This window comes from Kryptolebias marmoratus, linkage group LG1 (genome assembly GCF_001649575.2).
Source record: "Kryptolebias marmoratus isolate JLee-2015 linkage group LG1, ASM164957v2, whole genome shotgun sequence".
NCBI classification, from domain to species: Eukaryota; Metazoa; Chordata; class Actinopteri; order Cyprinodontiformes; family Rivulidae; genus Kryptolebias; species Kryptolebias marmoratus.
Window position 1 is genome coordinate 21,885,514 of NC_051430.1, and position 22,694 is coordinate 21,908,207.

At 45.8% G+C, this 22,694-nt stretch overlaps 1 protein-coding gene across 2 annotated transcripts in view; it reads left to right on the top strand.

Moving 5' to 3' along the window:
* The window catches only part of LOC108244811 (zinc finger SWIM domain-containing protein 6), a 46,810-nt gene that overhangs the window by 18,922 nt on the left and 5,194 nt on the right, over positions 1 to 22,694 (top strand). Inside the window, exons 2-12 of one of the 2 annotated variants that reach the window (XM_037981915.1) lie at positions 5,537 to 5,893; positions 7,602 to 7,750; positions 9,937 to 10,087; positions 11,473 to 11,652; positions 12,599 to 12,769; positions 12,900 to 13,046; positions 13,849 to 13,995; positions 14,514 to 14,807; positions 16,304 to 16,439; positions 22,147 to 22,304; positions 22,390 to 22,553. In XM_037981915.1, coding sequence (XP_037837843.1) covers positions 5,537 to 5,893; positions 7,602 to 7,750; positions 9,937 to 10,087; positions 11,473 to 11,652; positions 12,599 to 12,769; positions 12,900 to 13,046; positions 13,849 to 13,995; positions 14,514 to 14,807; positions 16,304 to 16,439; positions 22,147 to 22,304; positions 22,390 to 22,553 — 2,054 coding nt within the window. The remainder of the gene's footprint in view (positions 1 to 5,536; positions 5,894 to 7,601; positions 7,751 to 9,936; positions 10,088 to 11,472; positions 11,653 to 12,598; positions 12,770 to 12,899; positions 13,047 to 13,848; positions 13,996 to 14,513; positions 14,808 to 16,303; positions 16,440 to 22,146; positions 22,305 to 22,389; positions 22,554 to 22,694) is intronic. The other variant, XM_017431308.3, reaches the window with a different exon arrangement.

Below are 22,694 nucleotides of genomic sequence, written 5' to 3' on the forward strand. Positions count from 1 at the left end.
CTAGGACGCACACATGCACACACACGCCCGGAGCAAGGTCTCCTGCAGAATAGCACTGATCTCTGTTTATAGTCTCTGTATGAGCTCTTCCTTATAGGACCACACATGCATGCACGTATTGTTACTCACAGACCGAGCTACCCTTCAAAATGCTGAAAGGACTTGTGTTTGCCTTTGTAGCCTTATTAATTGGCCCAGTTCAAGGAGCCGCCATGCAGGAAATGCTCCTTTAGCTGTGGGTGGGATGGGGTTGTAGAGACAGAGCAGAGAGGGGGTGGGGACGTGGGGCGGGGTGCCCAACAGTTCTTGACCCTGCCTCGACCTACGCTGCAGCCTTGCTTTTCTTCAGTTGTGGTTCAGATCTCCTTTCACTCGGGCCTCTCGGTTCAATCCAGCCAAATGGATTGGATTCCAGTCCCGTAGCCTTTTTCTCTGCGAGGTTTGGGCAGGCTGTATTGGGTCAACACGGAGTGGAATCCCATGTTAGCGCTCAGCCTACCTACAGCAGGTGGTCCCCCTTTTGAGATCAGGGGAAGCTCTATCAAAAGCAGAGCCAGGTTCGGGAGTTTCTCCGGGTCCGCCTGTGTACCGTGATTAACGAGTGCGGCGCGAAGCCGAGTGGACCTCGGGCGTCCGTTCGCCCTCTTTGCTTCTCTCTGTTTCGTCTTGTTTACTTGCTTTGAAAGGAGGCCATTTGGTTTAACCTGTTAGTTCCACCCGAATCCATCACGTATTCCGAATCGCACGAATCCAGCGGATGAGTGCTGTCTGAGCCATACGGTGCCATATTAGATTTAGGTGACAGTCACTCATGAACCAATTCAGCCAATAAACTAAATGACCTTCCCACCGTGGGGCCCGAATCTTCTCCATTGACTTGGAATCTTAATGCGATTGTGGAAATATATGTATGTTGCTCAATCTAATTTAGTCCTGTGATTTGGGTACACTGAGCACTTTTGTTGCATTGGCGAGCAAACCTCTTTAGGCCCAGCCCTGATCCCTGCCGACTGATTTCATGTGGGAAGCTTAATCTTGTTTTATGGGGACCTTTTATAAAAAAGGAGGTGTTCTTCCATCGCAGGAGATGCACGTCGAAGGACACGCCGCTCTCAGTTGAGCTCCTTCTTCCTCAATATATAAAAGGAGTGAAATCTTTGTGGAGTTCTTTGTTGGTGAACGGACAGAAGTGGTCCGAGCTAATCATGCAGAATAGGTAGAAAAACTCTGATTCAGGTCACCCAAAGAGTGTGTGTGTGGTCCGCTGGCATTTGTGGAATTTGCGCACATGCACATATACATCTCCTTGTTCCTGCTCGCTCGGTCACACGCTGTTCTTGCTACCTTGCGCGGCTCTCTGGGCCTAGTGTGATTTCACCAGGGCGGTCAGAGTGGGTTTCTAGGGCAACCTCACAGAGGCCTTGTTCTAAAAATGGCCGCCATGGTTACTTTGAAAGCCAACTCTGGCCTCTTGAACATGCACAGAAAAGAGCCCCTGAGCACCACTTGGGGAGGGGCGTTGTGTGGACGGGCTGAGGAGAGGGTGGGGTGGGGGAACCAGGCTCTTTAATAGCTAGCACATGAGACGTTGAGGGTTTCGTGCCCACCCCGACCAGGAGTCATGGGAGGCGTGTGTGTGTATGCGTGCATGTGTAGGTGTGTGTGTGTGTGCCTAAACAGTAATATCCCTGTACTCAGCGCTTGGCTAAATTAAAAGGGCATTTTTTGGCGCGGGGGGCAGTTTCTGGTGCCCAGACGATTGGACGGGGAAAGGCGAAACTCATTACCTACCCATCTGTCAGAGAGCGAGAGTGAAAGAGCTGTGGGAATGTGGACGGAGGGAGGGGAAAGGAGGGGGGGGGGATGCAAAGGGCTCGGAAGGTGAACGAGTCTGATAAAGCAAAGGGAAACAAGGCAGAATTCCACCCACCACCACCCCCCCATTCGAGCACGCAAGTCTTTTATCACCCGTTGGTTTTACATGCTCCATGTGCTTTTGATTTTAAAGCGCATCACCTTCAATTTTCCCTTTGAGAAAGAAAACATTTGCAGAAGAAAGTGCAGCTGCCTTTATAACCGTCTGTGTGTGTGTGTGTGTGTGTGTGTGTGAGTGTTTGCATCAGAGGTTGATTTTTCTTTGAGCTCTCTCGCGGCTCCACATGGTTTTGATGTTCTCTGTTTCTCTGGACCAGGGGCCACTCTCGAAACTCGGCTCGCACAAACAAACACTCGCATCCACACAAAAGGTATCGGCGAGTATTAAGAGCTCATTTGTTTACCTTTTTTTTTTTTTTTTTTTAACAACTAAATAAGTTTGCTTCCCCCTTCCCAAGCAGCCGTGGCATGTGAGCCTTTTTGTCCTGTTTAGGATTGTTTCAGTGTGGCTCCTTTTTTGTCTCCCACAGCTGGAGATGTATAGGCTTTGATCAATGCAGATGCACAGAGCTGCCATATTGGATCCACACCCCTCTGCTGTGGATTCTGTTAACGAACATGGACTTCCTCTGCCAGCTGGCTTTCACGAGGGGAACTCAGATCTCCATGGCAATGTTTTGCAGTTGTAAGATAGTTGCAGCCAACATTTTTTAGTTCTGCAGAATTTAGTTCTAAAATCAGCCATGCTGTATATTACAAGCCTTTTTGTCACTTTGTTGTTTCTGCAGTTTTACAAAATGTATTCCACCCAAACCAAAAGGGCGATAATGCTTTTTCCCTGCTTGCGTTCGTTCGTCTGTTCTTAGTAAAGCATCTCGTGAACCAGTGGATGGATTTTAGTGAAACTGCCAGGAAGTAATCAGTGGGCGTACTTCTACAACTGGTTAACCTTCAGTGTCACCCCCGTACAAGATGGACGACACAGTTAAGCAATGTTAGCCAACACAAAAATGGCTATAACACAGACACTTGTACAGTGACTGAGTTCAAATTTGGTGTATTAGTACCTGAGAGTCATTCCAAACACATACTTCAAGCGCTAACTGATTCTCCAACATTTATCATTAAAACTTTGCAATTAACTACCGGAGTCAGCCGCGTCTGTCTGTTAACAAAATATCTCATGGACCACTGGATGGATTTTAATGCAACTCTATGAAAACAATCAGTGGCTATATGTCTACAAGTGATTAGCTTTGGGCGTCAACCCGATTTAAGATGGCCACCACAGCCAACTCCATGCTGTAAACACAAAAATGGCTTTAAACCAGCCAATTTTACATTCATTGAGCTCCGATTTAGTGTGGTAGTAGTTGAGCATCATCCCCAACACATACTTCAAGCACAATACATCGACATTAACTGTTGAAGCCAACTTTGTCTGTCTGTTAACAAAATATCTTATGAACCACCGGATGCATTTTAATGAAACTCTCTGAAAGCGATCACTGGATAGACATCTATTTGTTACATACAACTGATTCACTACAATTCAAGATGGCCACCACAGCATATTGGAGGAGCTAAGAGGATGTTGCAGGATCTCACAGTATTGCACAAGATCTCCCATAAAGTCGTTAACAAGGTTTGACCCAAACGGCTTTATTCCTCTTCTTCCTCAGCATTTATTTATCGTTTGATTGCATAGCAGCCTCATCTTCACTAACCTCAATGTGACTTTGTAGCTTGAATGAGAATGAGAATGAAAACTAAAGTGCGTTTTATTTTTACACGCATCCTGAGGGTACATGCATGTCGTATGTTCTTGCTTCGCGTTACCTCCTCTCACGTTAACCTGCGTTCTGACTGCATACCTAAAGCACAAAGGAGGCAAAGCTCCTTCTACCTGACCTCTCCGACGCTTGCTTGTACAACCATCAGCCCATTTCCATCTAAATCTTATGAAATATTCAGCTCCTGCCCCTTCCTTCCCTCCAGAAAAGCCTTTGATATGCGCGGTAATACACGCTTTACATCGGCGCGATGCGTGCGCTCGTCTCTTTGATAAACATATTAGGAGTATGTCTGTCTTTGCCCTGTTCACATGGATTTCAGGTCTCTCTCCTGAGCACATAAATGCATTCATAAGCAGCTCTCTGTCTCTCCTGGCCCCTCCTACTATTAATAAATCATGATCCCACGCTGCGCCTCGGCCCATGTGCACATGTTTTCCTCGTCTTATGCCGTCACGAGTGTGTGTTTTCAGCCACTGCCGGTGGACCCCACCTGGCTCATTCATATTCATTCCTGCATAATGACAGGCCACGCCTCCGGATGGCGCAGCCGGGACGAGATCAAACAGTGTATTTGAACAAGAGTGTGTATAATTCATACTGAAACAGGCCTGCTCTCGGCGCTCACTTCCTCAGCCCCCCGTCTCAGTTCCTCTTGTTGTGAATCGCCACTTTCGTGCATCTGGATGCATGACTTTCAGTCCGACCGAGCTGTGGACTGGTTCTGATTATTCTATCTAATGATTAAGGAACATGTGGCCTTTGGCAGGGGGCTGGGGCTAACTGAGGTGTTTTGTCAGCTGTTTTTTTTTTGTCTCTTATGAAAGGAAACCGTCAAGAAGTTGATCATATTTTCCAGTTCATAGGAAACTGTTTAGGCAGGAATCTTTGTTGTTGTTGTTCCTGTTCAGCAGCAGTTGTTCCCAGTTAAAGGAATAGTTGGGATATTTTCGAGTGATTTTATATGTGGCAGTTAAAGATAATTCAGATCTTTTAAAATGATAAACAATCAATATCTTACCTGTTGTAGATAGCTCTTTTAATGCCCCCGGTTTGCAGAAACAAAGTCCAATTTTTACTACAGGGACGGGCTAATGACTAGCCCAAGCAGTGCCAGGACCAAAGCGGTTTGTTGTTGCTGTTAATTGTTTTACATTACACTGATTGTTTCCCTGTTTATTATTTTTATTGTATTATTTTTCTTTTTGAAATCTAACTAGTTCTGCATATGTTGTGTTATAGTAGCCATTCACATATCAAAACATTCAGCTCATGTAGGAGATTGGTGCTTTGACTTTTGGCTTGTGTGACTTTTATACTTTTCAAAATATTTCACTTTATTCACAAATATTTTCCTCATAGAAACACACTGAGATCTCTTCAGTTCCTTTAAAAACATGGCTCTCTTTAAAAAGCTGCTTCAGTGTCCTCGCTCTGTTTTTGTCTCCTTGTGCTACATTTAGCTTTTAGCTAGCCTTTTGCTTCTTTTAGCATTCAGTTTGTGTTTTCCTCCTTTTAGCATTTAGCTGGTGTTCGGCTTCTCTTGGCTTTGATTTCTGTTTCAGCGTCTCTGTCGGAGAAAATGCAATTTCTCTTGCTTCCGTAGAGTTCTTGGGTTTTCGGCAGGAGCGCCTAGCGGTAGCACCTGGCATTAGCAGTGTAGTATTTCTGCAAACATAACTGTATAATCTGAAGCTAACAGCAGCGTCAAGGTTTATACAACAGCATTTCCTTGAATTGTTATAGAGCTTTTGAAGTTTGACGTGTTTTAGGGGGTTCAGTTTCGATATCGCTTTGATCGCCGCCCATTGAATTGCCATCTGTCGCATAGATCGATTACTTATCTGATCTTTTCCTGCTGTTTTCAGGCTTCCACCTGAGCGGCACGGTGACGGACCCCGCCACGCCCTCGTCGCCGGAGCTCGTGTGCAGCGTCAGCGTCAGCTTCGACCGCTGCAAGATCACGGCGGTCACGTGCACCTGCGGGAACAAGGACATCTTCTACTGCGCCCACGTGGTGGCGCTGTCGCTGTACAGGGTGCGCAAACCCGAGCAGGTGAAGCTGCACCTGCCCATCTCGGAGACCCTGTTCCAGATGAGCAGAGACCAGCTGCAGAAGTTCGTCCAGTACCTGATATCGGTCCACCACACCGAGGTGCTGCCCACCGCGCAGAAGCTGGCGGATGAGATCCTGTCCCAGAACTCCGAGATCAACCAGGTCCACGGTGAGGGAGATGAGCGTGCCGGTGTGGGGAAGAGGTCACGGGGAATGTCGAAGATGCATTTGATGTTGCCTTCCTGCCTCCTGCGCGCATAAATATTGATTGAGTGATGGAAGGAAAGTGGAGCAGGATCAATGCTGCTCATTAATGACATCCAGGCAGAAGAGGAAAGATTTTGTGACTGTAATCAACACTTTATAGACCAGCTTACCTCTGAGAAAACAAACACAAACACACAGATGAAGCCCGTGGCAGATAGCACGCTCGCTGCCTGCTAGCAAGAGGGAAGAAAGAGAAACCAGGAAGAACAGGAGACGTATGACGAGGCGAAAAAAGGCTTTAGAAAGAAAGACAGAAAGACAGGAAACTAAGGTGATGGGAGGAAATGTGGTGGGTTTGGAAAAGAGAGTTGTGAAATCCAGAGAACAGAAGAGGAGGGGATACCTTTTCACCTTTCCGCTGACATTTCTAGAAACGCAGACCTGAGTTGTCTCAGTCCGGGGAATCACTTTAAGGCGATGTCCTTAGATGCCCTTTCACACACGTGCTACATAGCAGGAGATCGTCTGTGCCAAATCCAGTCTTAGAACCAGAAACAATGCAGGGAGGCACCTGGTCACAGCGCACAAGAATCAGAGCCTGATTTTAGAAATGCGTTGCACCACTCAGTCGGCAGGAATCCAGGCGGAGCAGAAAACGTCCCCACACTTTGGGCTGGTTTCGTTTCAGTGTCCGTGCTCCGTGAAGCTGCATGAGTCCGTATGCGTCAGCAGGAGGGGAGCGCGGCGATCAAACGAACATCAGACTCACGTTTTACTGAGAGATCGGACTGACTCTGACATTTCTTAGTGTTTGACTTCAGGGTCAGCTGCATTTGCTTTGACGCGTGTCAGAAAATGAAGGCGGAGGCATTGTGCAAAAGTTTTGGATCATCGCTCATTTCTTTAGACTTTGCTCCCAAGGAGTCAAACTTCCTTGTAATATTTGAAAGTGGTCTCGATCAGTGTCCCTCCGGGCTCTCCGAAAGGTCTTTTGGAGGTCTTTGGACTTTAGCTGCATTTTTTTTTTTACTCGCTTTTCAAGGAAGCCGCTTACCTCAGACATATGAGGCACTCAGGCATAAAAAAAAGCTCCTGAAGTCGAGGGACAAACCAGCGTTGTGACGTCTCATAACCAAAAAAAACAAAAAAAAAAAGAAAGAAAAGCAAAAGAAAATCTGACTCTGTGATTACAAAATATGAAGAAAAAACACAGTTTGTGATGCCATTCTATATGAAAGATAGCTTGCCGACTTTTGCCCTGGATTACTTTCAGTATTTGTGCCGCTCAGGGAAGCTTTTAAAGAGGAGTGGAGACTAAATTGAATCTTGTTTTATTTATAATGTTTAGAAGGTTGTTAGTCTCGTGTCTTGATCAAATGACACACTGTCTAACAGTCCATATTCATATAAGATTAAAGTGCATATTGGTAGTGTTTCTGTAGGAGGGTTTGTTCCTCTTTAATAAAAGTGGTTTTTCACTTTAGTTAGCCTTCGGTTGGATAAAGTCCTGGAAAATGCTACGGCACCTTATCTTGTTTTTGTGTAAATCAGATTATTCTTTGCTATTGACTCTGAACTTTCTCTTTTTCTTGAAAACAAAAGATGATAAGAAAAATACAGGTACCACGTCTTTATTTGTGATTTGTGTGTGTGTGTTTGTGCGCTTATAGGGGCCCCGGACCCCACGGCGGGAGCCAGCGTGGACGACGAGAACTGCTGGCACCTGGACGAGGAGCAGGTTCAGGAGCAGGTTAAGCTCTTCCTGTCTCAGGGAGGCTACCACGGCTCGGGCAAGCAGCTCAACCTCCTCTTTAGCAAGGTCAGAACCAAGGGAACGCGGATTTGTGCCGATACAGAGCGCGAAAACGCGCGCACAGCTAAACACCAGCCGCTGCCGCCGGTCACGGCTGCACGCACACTCAGCCTGTGTAGGTTTACCACCCTCCATTTGGGGTTTTCTTGTCTAGTTCCACCGCGTCCTTTTAATAGATACTTTCTCCCACTCCTTTGTGCACTTGCATTATCTTTTATTCCCCGAAGAAATAGGAATAAAAGATAACACATAATGCATATACATTAAAGGGCAGGTTGGATCTTAGCTGGAGCTAATTGTAGGAAGGAGAGAGGAAAAAAAAAAAGGTGCAAGCTAAAGAGAGAAAAGAGGGTATAGAAAGTAGGAAGGCTTGCAGAATATACCGCTCCATAGCCGTGATTAAACGATTACATGAGAGATGTTTGCCTGCTATTACAGTTTCAGAGCCAAGCTGCATTAATGCATTGTGTGCTATGTAAAGACCGCAAGCCAAGGCCATTATCATCCAGCTCGTCTGCCTTTTAGAACGCCTCTCAGCTTCGTGCTCTTTGTTGCAAGTTATATCCTCCTTCCTCCTTCACAGACACACACACACACACAAACAGACATATATGCACAATCATAGCCACATATGCGCTGACAATATGCAGTGCTTTTCAAATATGCAACCCTGAATCCAAGAAAGTTGGGACTTTTGTGAGTAGGAATAGAACGCACGAGTTTGTAAATCTCTATGGAACCCCCCCAAAAAAGGTAGTTTTTGAATTTGATGGCAACATCTCAAAAAGTGAGGACAGTCATGTTTCCCACTGTGAACCATCCCTCCTTCTTTTAACAACTTTTGAAGAACTGAGGAGAGCAGCTGCTGGAGGTTTTGGAGCAGATTGTTGTCCCGTTCTTGTCTGCTGGAGGATTCTAGCTGTTCAACGGTCCTGCGTGTTTGCTGGATTTGTTGGGTTATGACGCACCAAAGGTTTTCATTTTCATGAGAGGTCTGGACTGCAGGCAAACCAGTTCAGCTCCTGGAAGCCATGTTGTTGTAATGGATGTAGTGTGAGGTTTAGGTTTCAGACCTTCTCTGCTAAAGACATCTGGACCGGAGCATATGTTGTTCTAAAACCTGTACATGCCAGAGACACTAATGCACCCCCATACCAACAGAGAGGCAGGCGTTTTGAACTGTGTGATGGTAACAGGTCAGATGGGTCCATTCCCCTGTCAGTACAGAAGATGTAGGGTACGTTGTTCCTAAAAAGATTTTCAAATTTGGATTTGTCTGACCGTAGAACAGTTTTCCACTGCCTCAGTTCATTTTAAAAGAGCTCTGGCTCGGAGGAGACAGCAGCGTCTCTGGATGGTGTTCACATCTGCCTACTTCTGTGCATGATGGAGCTTTAACCAGGATTTGTGAACTGTGTTTACAGTGATTTCTGCAGTGATGCTCATAACAGAATCAGACCTGATCTGAATGCAGTTCTGCTTGAGGAACCAAAGATTATGAGCATCTAATACTGACTCAGCTTCCTTTGATTTGAGAGATTTCTCCAGATTCTTGGAATCTTTTGGTGATATTATGAATTGTAGACGATGGGATACTTAAGGTCTTCCCATTTATTCCAGTTTTGAGGAACATTATTCTGAAATTGTTCCACCTTTTTAGACAGTTTTTCACAGACTTCTGCCTGTTTTAGCTTCTGAGAGATTCATCCTCTCTAAAATTCTCCTTTTATACCCAATCCTCGCACCGACCTGTTGCCATTTAACCTCATTTGTTGCAAAATGCTCCTCCAGCTGTTTCTTATTAGTACTGCTTACTTTCAAAACCGTTTGTTGCCCTGTCCCAACTTTTCTTTATTATATTTGTTGCTGCCATCAAATTCAAAATCCCCTTTTCCTAAAAACTGCACCATTTCTTAATTTAAACATTTGCTATGTTTAAATGGCCCACTCTTGAGTATAATGTGGGTTTAATGAGATGTTTAAGTCATTGCATTTTACTCAACGTCCTAACATTTTTGGGATCAGGGTTGTAAAAGATTCGAACCCGTAGATAACCCAGCGTCGACACCGAAACTCGCATGTGACGCCGTCATGGCGCTCGTTGTTTGTGTGTTCTCCTCGGCGGCCCGTGCCTGTGCTGGTATAAACTCCGAGTGTGTCTGTGTGGGTCTGTGTCCCGTCTCCTCCTCCAGGTGAGGGAGATGCTGAAGATGCGCGACTCCAACGGAGCGAGGATGTTAACACTGATCACAGAGCAGTTCATGGCCGACCCTCGGCTGGCGCTGTGGAGACAGCAGGGCACCACCATGACCGACAAGTACAGACAGCTCTGGGACGAGCTGGGTGAGGACGGGGGAAGGAGGCATCACACACGCTGCTGTAAAAAAAAAAAAAAAAGTGTACACACAGTTACACACACAGACACACACACACAGGCTCTGACAGATTTAGCAAGGTGGGTGATCGAATCTAGATGCTGACACAAAGGCAAACATGTTTTGTTTTTTTCCCCTCCTTTCCTGTTTGCTTTTCTTTTTCTGTGCTTTGTGTCCAAGAAAGCCCATGGTCTCAGCCGCACGTCCTCGCCGCTGACAGCTCAGGGTTTCTGTCTCTGTTAGTCACTGTAGGTTTGGCAGCTCTGCAACATCTTTGTGAATTAAAAGGCGTTTAATGCAGCACATTGTGCCTCACCTCTGCAGTGTTTTCAAACACTTCTCATTATATTTTTAGTTGATGTGACAGAGAGCTGCTAACCGCAGACTTGTTTGGTTTGATACGGAGCGCAGTTCTTTTGACAGACTTACTGTACGAAACAGAAAACCAACAAGCCCATCACCAGGACAGCAGTCGTGTCATCTCCGGTCTTTGTAGTTCTTTTTTTTTTTCTCCTGCTGCTCTTGATGATGATGATGCTGTTCGTTGTATTTTTTTTTTAAATTATTTTTTCTGCTCTTGTTCTGCACTTTGTGAGGACAGCACCGTGATCTCATCTGTTTCAATTCCACGTATTTTTAGAAGTGTGCGCACGGCCTCTTTGAAGTCCACACTTCAAACCTTTCTTTGCCAAGTCCTTATCAGTCCGCCTGATGTGTGAACGCTGCCTCTCGGCGCCGCTCCCCCTCGGCGCCACTCCCCCTCTTTTGTCTTCCTCTTCTTTAAGTTCTCCTTCTCGACACAAAGCTGCGTCTCCTTGTGCAAATCATCTCCGCTTCCATTTTCCTCTCCTCCCCTCGCGCTTCCCTCTCCGCGCTCCGCACGCTTTGTGCTCTGCCTCCGTCCTTGTTTTCGTCCTCGCTGCCGAGATCTGTTTGACTGTGCGCGCACGCAGGCAACGCAATCACCCACTCGCTTGTAGAGTGTACACATCTCCCGCACTCTCGAGAGTAAAATCCCTGAATGCACTCAGATCCCCGGAGACGCAGCCACTTTTCATATTCTGTTTGTTCCAATTTACTCCAAACTGACGCGTGCGCAGGCAGCGGCGCCTCTGGATAAGTTAACTTCCCTGTTTTCCAGTGTTGTGTTTGAGCGCAAGATGGCAGCGGCGTGGAGACGGTTCTCCAAAGGGCTAGGGAGGATGTGATGTTCCTTGAAAAGTGCCTCGAGCGTTCAGCTTTACGTGCATTCGCGTGGTCCCTGCATTGTCGGAATAATTGTTTACACCGTGTCACCGTGACAACGTGGGGCAGGGCCGCTGAAGCCTGTTGGTTTGTTGGTTGTGCGTCCAGGTGCCCTGTGGATGTGCATCGTACTGAACCCCCACTGTAAGTCGGAGCAGAAGTCGTCGTGGCTGCGCCAGCTGCGCCGGTGGAACAGCGTGGACGTCTGCCCCTGGGAGGACGGTAACCACGGCAACGAGCTGCCCAACCTCACCCACTCACTGCCCCAAGGCGCCCACGGCAACCAAGGTCAGAGATGGATGAGTTTCGTGTGTCTGTCAGAAACGCGTTTGTGTCACCAGCAGGGAAAGGAGGGACATTCAGAAGATTGTTCTGATTTAATCAAAATGATCAACAACTTATAAAGTGTTTTGTTTTTTTTTGTTTGTTTTTATTGAGGAACCCTATATCTGCTCACAGGAAACAGATTTTTCTTTGGAGTAGAAGCCACTTTAGGAGACGGTTATATATTTTTTTTAATAATGTCAAAATTATTCATGGCTCAAAGGTGGAGCGATAATGTTTTTACCCGTGTCTTTGTTTGCACCGCTAACAAAACATCTCATAAATCACCGAACAGATTTTAATGAAACTCTCAGAAAGTAATCACGGGAGGTACATCTACAACGGATCAATCTGCCACAGCCAATCAGCCTTTAGCCCACATGAAAAATGGCTACACCTCAGCGAATTTTACCGAATTTGACAGAATCTGAGCTGACATCCGGTGTGGTGGTAGCTGAGAGTCATTCACAGCCACTCATCATTTGAGATCTTAGCTGATAACTTTATATGTGACATCTCGTGATAGTTATGTGCCCATAACATTATTTCCAAGGTTCAACCAAAACGGCTGTAACTCTGGGGGGGGATACGCATTCCTGCCTGTAATTTTGCTTTTGCTTTAATCGAAAACAAGTTAGAAGGTCGTCTTTTCAGGAATAAACCCTGTATCAGTTTGTAGAAAACACTGTCTCACAGCTTATAAAAACACTCATTTGCCCGTTGAGTGGAAGCCACTTTAGGTGACGGTCGTGTTTTCCAGTAATTATGCAAATGCATAAAAGCGATTCGTAAGTTTTGGTGCTTCTTAAAGAAAACTCGACCAGGGCAAACTCATCGTTTCAAGCTGCCTTTTTCTCAGAACCTGAAACAAAAAAGACGACCTCTTGCCTCCTCCTTGTTCCCTCTGCAGAGATGCGCCCCCACAGGACTGTGTTCACTCGAGCCATTGAGGCCTGCGACCTGCACTGGCAGGACCGACACCTTCAGCACATTATCGCCAGCGACCTCTACGCCAACTACTGTTACCACGACAACCAGGAGGGCTCCCTTTTTGACTCACGCGGATGGCCTTTATGGCATGGTGAGTCTGCATGTATGTAGGTGTCTTATGGGTGTTTTTATACGCTGAAGCTGGACTGTGAACATTTAAAAGCTTGAAAAATATACATATATATATTTAGGTTAATTCGATCCCCACCCCCTCTCTCCAGAGCACGTCCCAACGGCTTGTGCTCGGGTGGATGCCTTGCGTTCACATGGTTACCCCAGAGAAGCGCTGCGACTGGCCATCGCTGTGGTGAACACGTTACGGAGGCAGCAGCAGAGGCAGCTGGAGCACTTTCGACGGCACAAAAAAGGTGAGTCGCGCTCAGCGGAGTCTTGAAAAAATCCTCCCTAAAGGTGCTCAGGTGTCAAGCTTTGGACTCAGCCTGATTCAAGATGGCTGCGATTCAAGAACCTCAGCGGTTTTTTGGAGATCTGGGCCTGAAATCTGGTGTGGTGGCAGCTGAGAGTCATTCACAATGCACACACTGAGAGCGAGCAAGGCTGCTTATGAAAACGCACGATATTTTCCAGGTTTGACCTGCTACAGCACCGTCATTTCCAAGACCATAGGATGATCTTAGTCTAAAACTCTGGCGTGAACGGTGGCAGCCAATATGCAGCAACTCCTTCAGTACATAAAACAACCAACACTTTTGTGCTGTTTGTGGGACAAAGTTAACCGGGATTAGAAATTTATGTTTATGACTGTTTACAAAACACCTCTGCTACCACAGTGGATGTTTTACAGCATTTATTATTCTAGTTTAAAATCATGTAAACATTTATAGAAAGATAGCCTGCCTCGTGTCGTCCGCGGCAGGAAAAAAAAAGGGAAAGTCGACGGGACATGGATTCACAAATCTTGTTGCTCAGTTAATGGTGTCTTATATGAGCAGGGAGGGAGACATTAATATTGTTATTTGTGTTTATGTTACAACACTGCATGATCAGTATGCCTCGACGTGTGATTTACATTATCCACGGAATATGTTCTATGTATTAATCTGCCCACTGACACAAAGCATGAGAAATATGGAGCTTCTAATAATAAACAAACCAATCGCTCAAAGCAATGTGTAAATAATTGTCTTCATGTGCTCTGGTGTGTCTTAGAGTTGCTCCACAAAGGTCATACTTCCATAACCAACATGGAGGGCTGGGTGGGACACCCCCTGGATCCCATCGGTACCCTGTTCAGCACCCTGACCGAGTCGGGGCGGACAGGCGAGGAGGGCTCCAACACCTGCTTAGACCTCTCAGGTACTCGCAGTTGGCTCTGACTGAACTCAACCAGCGGACCTACGCGGTTTAAAGCCGCTCAGTTTTTATGTGCGAGTCCTAAGTGAAATGTACGACATGCGCTGCGAGAGCTGTGCAGTACATTATGACGTGCAGGGACGATATAAGTACCACGCACAAAGCGCCGCCGAGCGTTGCTTTAAACACGATGAAGAAGACGTGTCATTAGGAGAGCATAAACAAGTATTTGTGCATTTTGACTTTACCAGGAGATTACAGATCGTATACTTTGTATTCTGACATCTGTTCCTTGCTGACTAGAGGAAAGAAAATTTTAGCAAATGAAAATGCAAAGAATAGTTTCACTGCTGCTCCACCTTTTAGGTTCTTTATCTTATCTTTGTTTCTTTCTCGCAGTATTCAAACTCTCCCCTCCTCCAACATCTGAGCTCTCATTGCCCTTCTCTCTCTCTCTCTCTCTCTCTCTCTCTCTCTCTCTCTCTGACGTCTTCGTCTTGTATTTCGGATGGCCCCCTCAGACCTGTTTTCTGTTGACCCCACGCTCTCCACAGACTGCTCCAGCGTGGTGAGCCGGGCCGACCTGCAGCGGATGCCCGTGCAGCGATTGCTGGGAGACGGCGAATCGTACGCGGCGCTGGCAGTGGAGACGGCGCTGATCGGCCTAGGCCAGCAGCGGGTGATGCCCGATGGGCTGTACGCTCAGGAAAAGGTGTGTCGCAACGAAGAGCAGCTACTGGCCAAGCTACAGGAAGTGGAACTGGACGACTCCCTGGTGAAAATCTTCCGTAAACAGGCCGTCTTTCTGCTGGAAGGTGAGGAGGCGAGCAGATTAGATTTCACTCTTCCTGCTTTTTTTTATACAACCCCACTTTTAAAAAAAGTTTGGATGTTGTTTAAAATGGGACAAAAAAACAGGATGTAATGGCTTGCAAATCTCATAAACTCGTATTTTATTCACAATGGAACATAGCATACATATCAAGAGTTTAAACTAAAAAAAAAACTAGTTTAGAAGTTCAGAATCGTATTTTTCCTAAAAATAGTACATTTTCCAGTTTTAGCATTTGATATGTTTGTAAAAAAACTACAGTTTATGAGATTTGCACTTTATTACAGCCTGCTCTTATTTACATTTTTTTTCCTTTGCTTTTTCAGAGCTGGGGTTATATTTGAGTGTCTTTGGTTGAAATAGAACAGCAGGCTGACCAGTTAAAGCAAGTGGTATTAATACATTATTGCATGTAATTATTGGGCTAAACCTGGGCAACAATTGCCTCCGCAATCATGTAAGAATGAATGAATGAGAAGCCATTTGTGAGGGGTTTTTGTCTGTAAAAACAAGTAATCTAAGTGCAACCTTGTTACCATACGTTTCAGTCTATACTCATGTAGATGTACCCACACACAAGTATATATATATATATATATATATATATATATATATATGGATATATATATCCATAGAAACGCCTCCTCCCTGTCATTTTTAACCACCCACACACCAAGAGTCGAGACATTCTTGCTAAAACAGGAAAAACACATTTGACTCTGTCTTACTATTTATTATCTTTTCATTTTGCGGTGTAAATAGAGGCAGAGCTGTTCTGGGCCAGACCAAAATGAGCTCTTCACGCAGCAACACCGGGGGTATTGTGTCAGCGTATATACACACACACACACACAAAGAGTGTGTGCATTCACAAGCTGGAGGCCAGAACAGAATGTGTGTGTACGTGGAGGAGAGGAGGACAGTAGTAGTGGTGGTCGTGGTGATGGTGGCACATACTGGAAGAGCCGAACTCCCTGCCCAGTCCCCACCCAAACCCCAGCCTTGCCTGGCCCTGCCTCGCCTCGTCCCGGGCGCGACCACCCACCTCTGGCTCTTTTACTGACGGAGCACTCGGCTCTGAGGCCTCTGCGGGCCCCGGGAGGCTGCAGCCGCGCCACTCTGTGATGTGGTCTGCGGTTTAGAGGCCCGTTGGGGTTTAAAATAACCCACCAGAGATGAGGGGGAGTGCAGGAAGAGGCGGAGGGAAGGGAGGAGGGCACGAGGCCAAGTCCGCACACACGACCATATGTTTTCGACGTCACAGTTTGGTTTTAATGCCGCGTGGCTTCGCCTCTTCCAGGCTGAAGGGGAAAGACAGGAGACTCACTCAAATAGGAAATCATGACTCAGCAACATAAAAATGTGCACTTGGTACAGTGTCTATTATGAAAGATAAACCACCTAATCAGTCAGGTAAATAAGTAGTTTTCCTGCTTCCTTTGTTGATGATTGGTCCGTTTCTTGTTGTCATTTAAACAGCTGGTCCGTACTCTGGCCTCGGAGAGATTGTCCACAGAGAGAGTGTCCCCATGCACACCTTCGCCCGCTATCTCTTCACCTCTCTGCTACCTCATGACGCTGAACTGGCGTACAAAATTGCACTGAGAGCCATGCGGTAAGTCCTCTCTATTTTTTTTTTTTTATTGCTGTTCTACTTTTGGTGTGTTTTTCAATTCATGTCAGAAACTTTTATTTTTTATGTCAGGAATTGTTTGCTGATCTCTGTGTCAAGGTAACCCTCTTGAATTGGGACACTGAAAAGCTTTAAAACATCACTGATCACGTGAAATTTTCAAGAAGAACGTGAACAAGTCGGTTCAGCTCCCGGACTCTTCTACCACGTAGCCCTGCTGTCGTAATGGATGCAGTCTGTGGTTTAGCATCGTTTTCTGCATTAATGGGGCCTTTCCAGAGGCACTAATGCACCCCCATACCATCAGAGAGGCAGGGTTTTGAACTATGGGCTGATAACAGGCTGGATGGGTCCTCTGTGGCGTGGCTTTTAGAAAGAATTTCAAATATGGATTCGTCTGACCACAGAACAGTTTTCCACTTTGCCTCAGTCCATTATAAATGAGTTTTGTCTGGTTTGTGATGGTGTTTTTCTTTGCATGATAGAGCTTTAGGCAACATTTTTGGATGGCACGATAAACTGTGGTGTCCGTAACAGAATCATTCCATGGACATTGAATTTGTTCCACTATTGTTAGACAGTTTTTGCAGACTGATGAAGCTCTGCCCATCTTTACTTCTGCGAGATTCAGCCTCTCTAAGATGCTCTTTTTATCCCCACTCTTCTCACTGACCTGTTGCCAGATAACCCAATTACTTGTAAAATTCTCCTCCAGCTGTTTCTGATTTGTACCACTGTCCCGTCTCAGCTCTTTTGAGGCGTGTGTTTGCCATCAAATTCAAAATATTCTTTCCCTAAAATGGTAAACTTTTGATCTGTTTACCGTGTTTCACTGTGAATAAAATACGTCTTCACCATTGCACGATAAAGCCGGCAGATCCTTGGATTCTGGTTTTATTTGCAATCTACGCATTCTGGTCAGACTCGGGGTCGTATTTAGATGTTTCCCATGTCATATGAGGATTAGCGCGTTACGGTTTTAGGCTTTCGCGGTTGAAAACCTGATGAAAAGTGTCCTCTCTCTCTTGCTTTGGGACACCGCTGCGTTTGTGGACGTGCACGTCGTCCACGCGAGCGCTCCAACATCCCGTGCCCGCGCGTGCTCATCTGTGGGCGGCGTGCACGCGTGTGTTATTCGGCCCATGCCGCTGTGTTTTGATGTTGTGACTTGTGGGAGCTGGATGAGTGAATATTAATTACATTAATGAGAGTGTAATTAGCGCAGCTGTAATGAGGAGGAATCACATGCATGTATACGCCGAGCGAACCAACAGGGAGAAGGCAGCGTGGGGCGGCGTGTGTGTGTGTGTGTGGAGGGGGTAAAGATGTTTGTTATGATTTTTTTTCACTAAGCTGAGCTTCTCAGAGCGATTGCTAAGTGATCGGCGGCTACATGTAGCAAACGGAGAACTAAAAGATAAGCTTTCGCACCTCGGTCTGTTAAAGGAGGCACCGGGAGGGAAAACATCAGGCTCACAAAAGGACAACTACACAGGGTTGGGGTTTCACATCCAGCTGTTGCTTCCTGACCTCCAAACCAGCATCCCAAACCTGTTATTCCAGAGTCAGCCTCTCTCTTCCCATCCCTGCCACTTCCTCTCACCTTTTTTTTTTTTTTTTCCTTTTTTTGGTCTCCTCACCTCCTCCATCCTCACTCCTCTGGTGTGAAACCCGCGACTTAGAATAATATGGCCACTTACGGCTGCTCCTGGGAACCAGAGGTGTCTGCTCAGCACATAATGAATGAGTGTAATGTAGCGTAGTGTAATTTGATAGCTTATACACCCCCCACCCCACCCCACTCCCATGGGACAGCGGACAGTTAAATATAGAGGAGGAGGTAAAGTAACCAGGGATATTTTAATGGACTCATTATAACACTATCATTGATAAAAAAGAGAGATAAAAAATCCAGTCACACACACACACACACATTTTTTTTTTCTTTCCATTAGTGTTCTCGATTCGTCTTCCCTGTCACAGTTGCTCTCGGAGCAGGTTTTCTTCTTAAATGAGTGGAAGTCTGCCTGCCTCCGTATGCAAATGATTTAAAATACTTCGTGTGTGTGTGTTTTTACGCGCCTCGGATGAGGTTAATTAGTGTGTGTGACAGCAGCATATGTCGTGCGTTGGCTCGGTGCAAGTGGCCGAAGCAAAGAGGAGAAAAATTTAAAAAATAAATAAATAAGAAAATTTAAAAAAAAAAATGAATAAATAAATAAATCTGCCTACTGGTTCACAGGCTGCCCAGAAATGTGACTTCAGCCAGAGACGCAGAAGAAGAAAGTCCCTGTCTCTGCGGAGATCGCGGCTTATGCTGAATCTCCAAACGCCTGCTAGTCTGTCGGATTTTTATTTGAAAATACGAGTCTTCCAGAACCGGCGATTTAAGATCTCTGCTCTTGTCCACAACCGCCAGTCCTCGGAATAATCGATCAATTTTCAGTATAGAAGCCACTTATCATAGCAGAGCATGAGTGAGGTTAGTGTTTATACTGCAAGAGTGATACTCAAAAGTAGCTGATTTCTTTTCTTTCCAGACTGCAGCCCGAAAAGGTCTGACTTTTGTGAAATATCTCAACTTTGTAAATGAAACGCATGTCACTAAAGTTCTGATTTTAATCCGTCTCTCCATCCATCCACTCATCTTCTGTCTTGTTTGCATGTGTGTGTGACGTGGGTGACTTGACCTGCTTAATCACTACGGGATCAGTAAATAAATAAACACTCCGTTATAAATTGACTTTAGTCTTATTTTTTTATTATTGAGAAGAGTAACCCTGTACCGCGTCGTTCCGAGCGCTGAGTGACTGCTGAAACTCGCTGAAGGAGCTGAAACTGAGATGCTGAAGCTAAAAGGAGCGAAGCGCCGGCTAACATTTGGAAGTCGATCGTGTGACTGTAGTGATGCCGAGGAGTCAGATGTTATTTGAAGGACCGCAGACCCCCGAGAGGAGGAGGAGAAGCGAGCCGCCTCACCTGGCACGACTCTATCCCTCTTGAAGATTTCATCCCGACCGAGGCTTTGTGTACACAGCGGCGCTCTTCCACCGGACGTGTCGCTCGGCTGATGTGTGGCCTGACGAATGGTGAAGGCGAAGGGTGTTTACAGTCGGTGGGGGCAGAGGAGCGGGGAGGTAAAGAGGTCAGTAGTCATGGTGATGCAGACCAGAAACCCAAAGAGCCACAGGATGTAGGTAAAAAAAAAAAAAAAGAAAGAAAGAAAGAAAGTCATCTCATTTGTGCTTCTTTGTTGCAAACTGTACATATGTCATTCTCCCCATTTGAAGAAATAATCCTAATCTTTTGGTGGCCCGATCCCTGTGTGGGTTTATTTCCTGCAGGACCTTTCAGATTTCAGAACCACAGAGGCCTTTTTAGCATCGTTGATGGTCCTTTTTTCATACAACTAAGTTCTATGGAAATCTGACTGCAATCAGGCGTTTTAGCCACACTTGTGAAAAGGTGAAGAGTAGATGTCGTTTTGCAAAAGGAATTGATCATACGGTATTTCTAACAAGTGTGCATCACTTGGCAGTAGCTACACTGAAAAGTGCACATGTGAATAAACTGGGCTTTGTTAGAATGCTTCATTGCAGTCCACAGGGGATTTGTTTCATCCTTCTTCTTTTTTTTTGTTTTGTTTCTCATTGAACAATAGCGCAGTCCAGATTTTTCTCTCAACAATCGGAGGAGTTTTTTTTTTTCCTCTCCGATGGGCCCGTCCTCTCTCTCTCTCTCTCTCTCTCTCTCGCTCTCTCTCTCTCTCGAGCTCCCATCCAATAGAGGCCTCAGACTCTCTGGTGAAAACCAAACAAAGACAGGAATGTTGATGAGGCCTCCATCTTTACCCAAGGCCCTTCTCTCTATCTGTCTCTCTCACTCCCTCTCCTTTTTATACATTTCTTTGCTCTAACCGAGGAATCTTCCAGAAGGCCCCGGTGTGGTGGAAGCTTTTAGCAGCTCTTCAGCTGTACGTAGCACGAACCCCGCTGTTGCCGGGGCTTTTCGAGCATCCCGGCGTCTGTGTTCACACTCGCTCGCGTCTCGGCTGCTTGCGCTCTCGTGGGCCAAAGCGAGTGAAGATGAGTCTGTTTTTGTACATGCCTTCACTCACGTGGCAACAGTATCACATGCACTTTGCTCTGAAATTGAAACTGGCATTTAGCATCACATTGCCTTTACCGAGCAGCTTTGATGTGTTCTCAAAAGGGCAGGTGTGTGTGTGTGTGTGTGTGTGTGTGTTCTGGCTCTTTTCATTGATGTGTGTTGGTATTTGTTTGATGTGTGTCCAGCCTTACAGGGATGGAAGGTGAATTCCTTAATTTCCCCGTGGACTCAATTAGCTTTGTGATTGGCTGAGAGAAGGCCAGGTTGTGCTGTCTTCTGAAGGAAAGAAGACCTTTGAAACTGAGGTGGGAGCGGAGGGGGGAAAGAAGAAAAAAAAAAAAAAGAAAAAGAAGTGAAGCAGAATAGGAGATGAGCCGGCCACAGTGGTAATGCGCTCCTGACGCTTGTGAAGACTCGGCCCTGTCTGGATTATTATAATGAGAGACAGAAAGTTGTGAAGCTCCTCCATCCTCCAGCAGGTGTTGCACAACTCTGACTTCATTATGACCAATTAGAGTGAAGAAAATACTAATTATACCTTAGTTTCTTGGTGATTAAACAGTAGGTTGAAAGTAAATTGCAGGGATTGGGTAACCGAAATCCCCCGGTGACGACTGAAGTCATTTTCATTTTGAAGTCCCCTTCAGACCACCATAATGAAGACTTTTTTTCTGTCTATGCAGTGTTTCTGCCTGTCTGCTTGTTACACTCTGAAGAAAGCGGCGATTTCATTGGGATGTTAAGAATTTGGGAAACTTTTGACAAAATCTTTCAGCGTCTAGTTAATTATTAAAGTGCAGACTTTCTTAAAGAACTGCAAAAGCTGTAAATGCCAAATATTTTAAAATTAAAGACCTAGCATTGCTTGAAGGAATGCATATCACCTGCCCTCTTTCATGTAAGATAATCTAATGTGTGATGGACTTATAGCCATTTTGGTCAAACCTTGAAAATAACGTGCAGTTTGATGGGATATTGCTGTATCTTGCATGATCTGTTAGCATTTGGAGTATGTGTTTGGGATGACTGTCAGCTACTACCACACCAACGTTTAGCTCAATATCTGTACAATTCACCAAGGTATAGTCAGTGTTGTGTGGGCTAAGGCTGATTAGCTGTGGCGACCAGCTTTAATTGGGGTAACTCCAGAAGTTAATCGGTTGTAGATACTCACCCAATAATTCATTTCTGATTGTTTCAGTGGACTCTGTCCAGTGATTTATGAGATATTTTGCTAACAGACAAACAGGGTCGACTCCAACACTTAATGGCAGGGTTTTAAGCAAAGATGTCACGCAATGTGCTGTGCTCAAAGTATGCAATGGGGACGATGATCAGCTACTGTCACACCAAGTTGTAGCTCAGTATCTGAAGGGCTGACTGAGTTACAGACGGTTTTGTGTGGTGGCCATCTTGAATTGGGTTGAGTTTAAAGGTCAATCAGTTGCACATGTCAACCCAATGATTACTTTCTGGAAGGTTCATTCAAATCCATGCAGTGATGTTTTGCCAACAAACAAACACACACACACATAGGCACCTTTGGAAAGCGTTAATGTTTCTTGTGTTTCTCCATCAGGTTGCCCGTGTTGGAGTCCACGGCCTCGTCAGGTGATCTCTCACGGCCTCACCACATAGTGTCTGTAGTTCCCAACCGCTACCCGCGCTGGTTCACCCTGAGCCATATAGAGTCTCAGCAGTGCGAGCTGGCCTCCACCATGCTCACTGCTGCCAAAGGTGCGTGCTTATTTTGCAAATCTATACAAATAAGTGCAGCGGTAATCTCCGATCTAATCCAACCCAACGTCTGTTTCCCTCCCAGGTGACAGTCGCAGGCTGGAGACGGTTCTGGAGTCCATCCAGAAAAACATTCACTCCTCGTCTCACATCTTCAAACTGGCGCAGGACGCGTTCAAGATCGCCACTCTCATGGACAGCCTGCCGGACATCACGCTCCTCAAAGTGTCTCTGGAGCTCGGACTGCAGGTGTGCGAACACGTTCCACGCTGTTGGACAAGTCTTCATCTGTACACGTCTCTTTTTTCTTTTTTTTTAATGGTTTCATTGGAAAGGTTTCGAAATGAAAACCGTCCCCATCTTGTTTGAAGAATGATCTCTTTGCACACC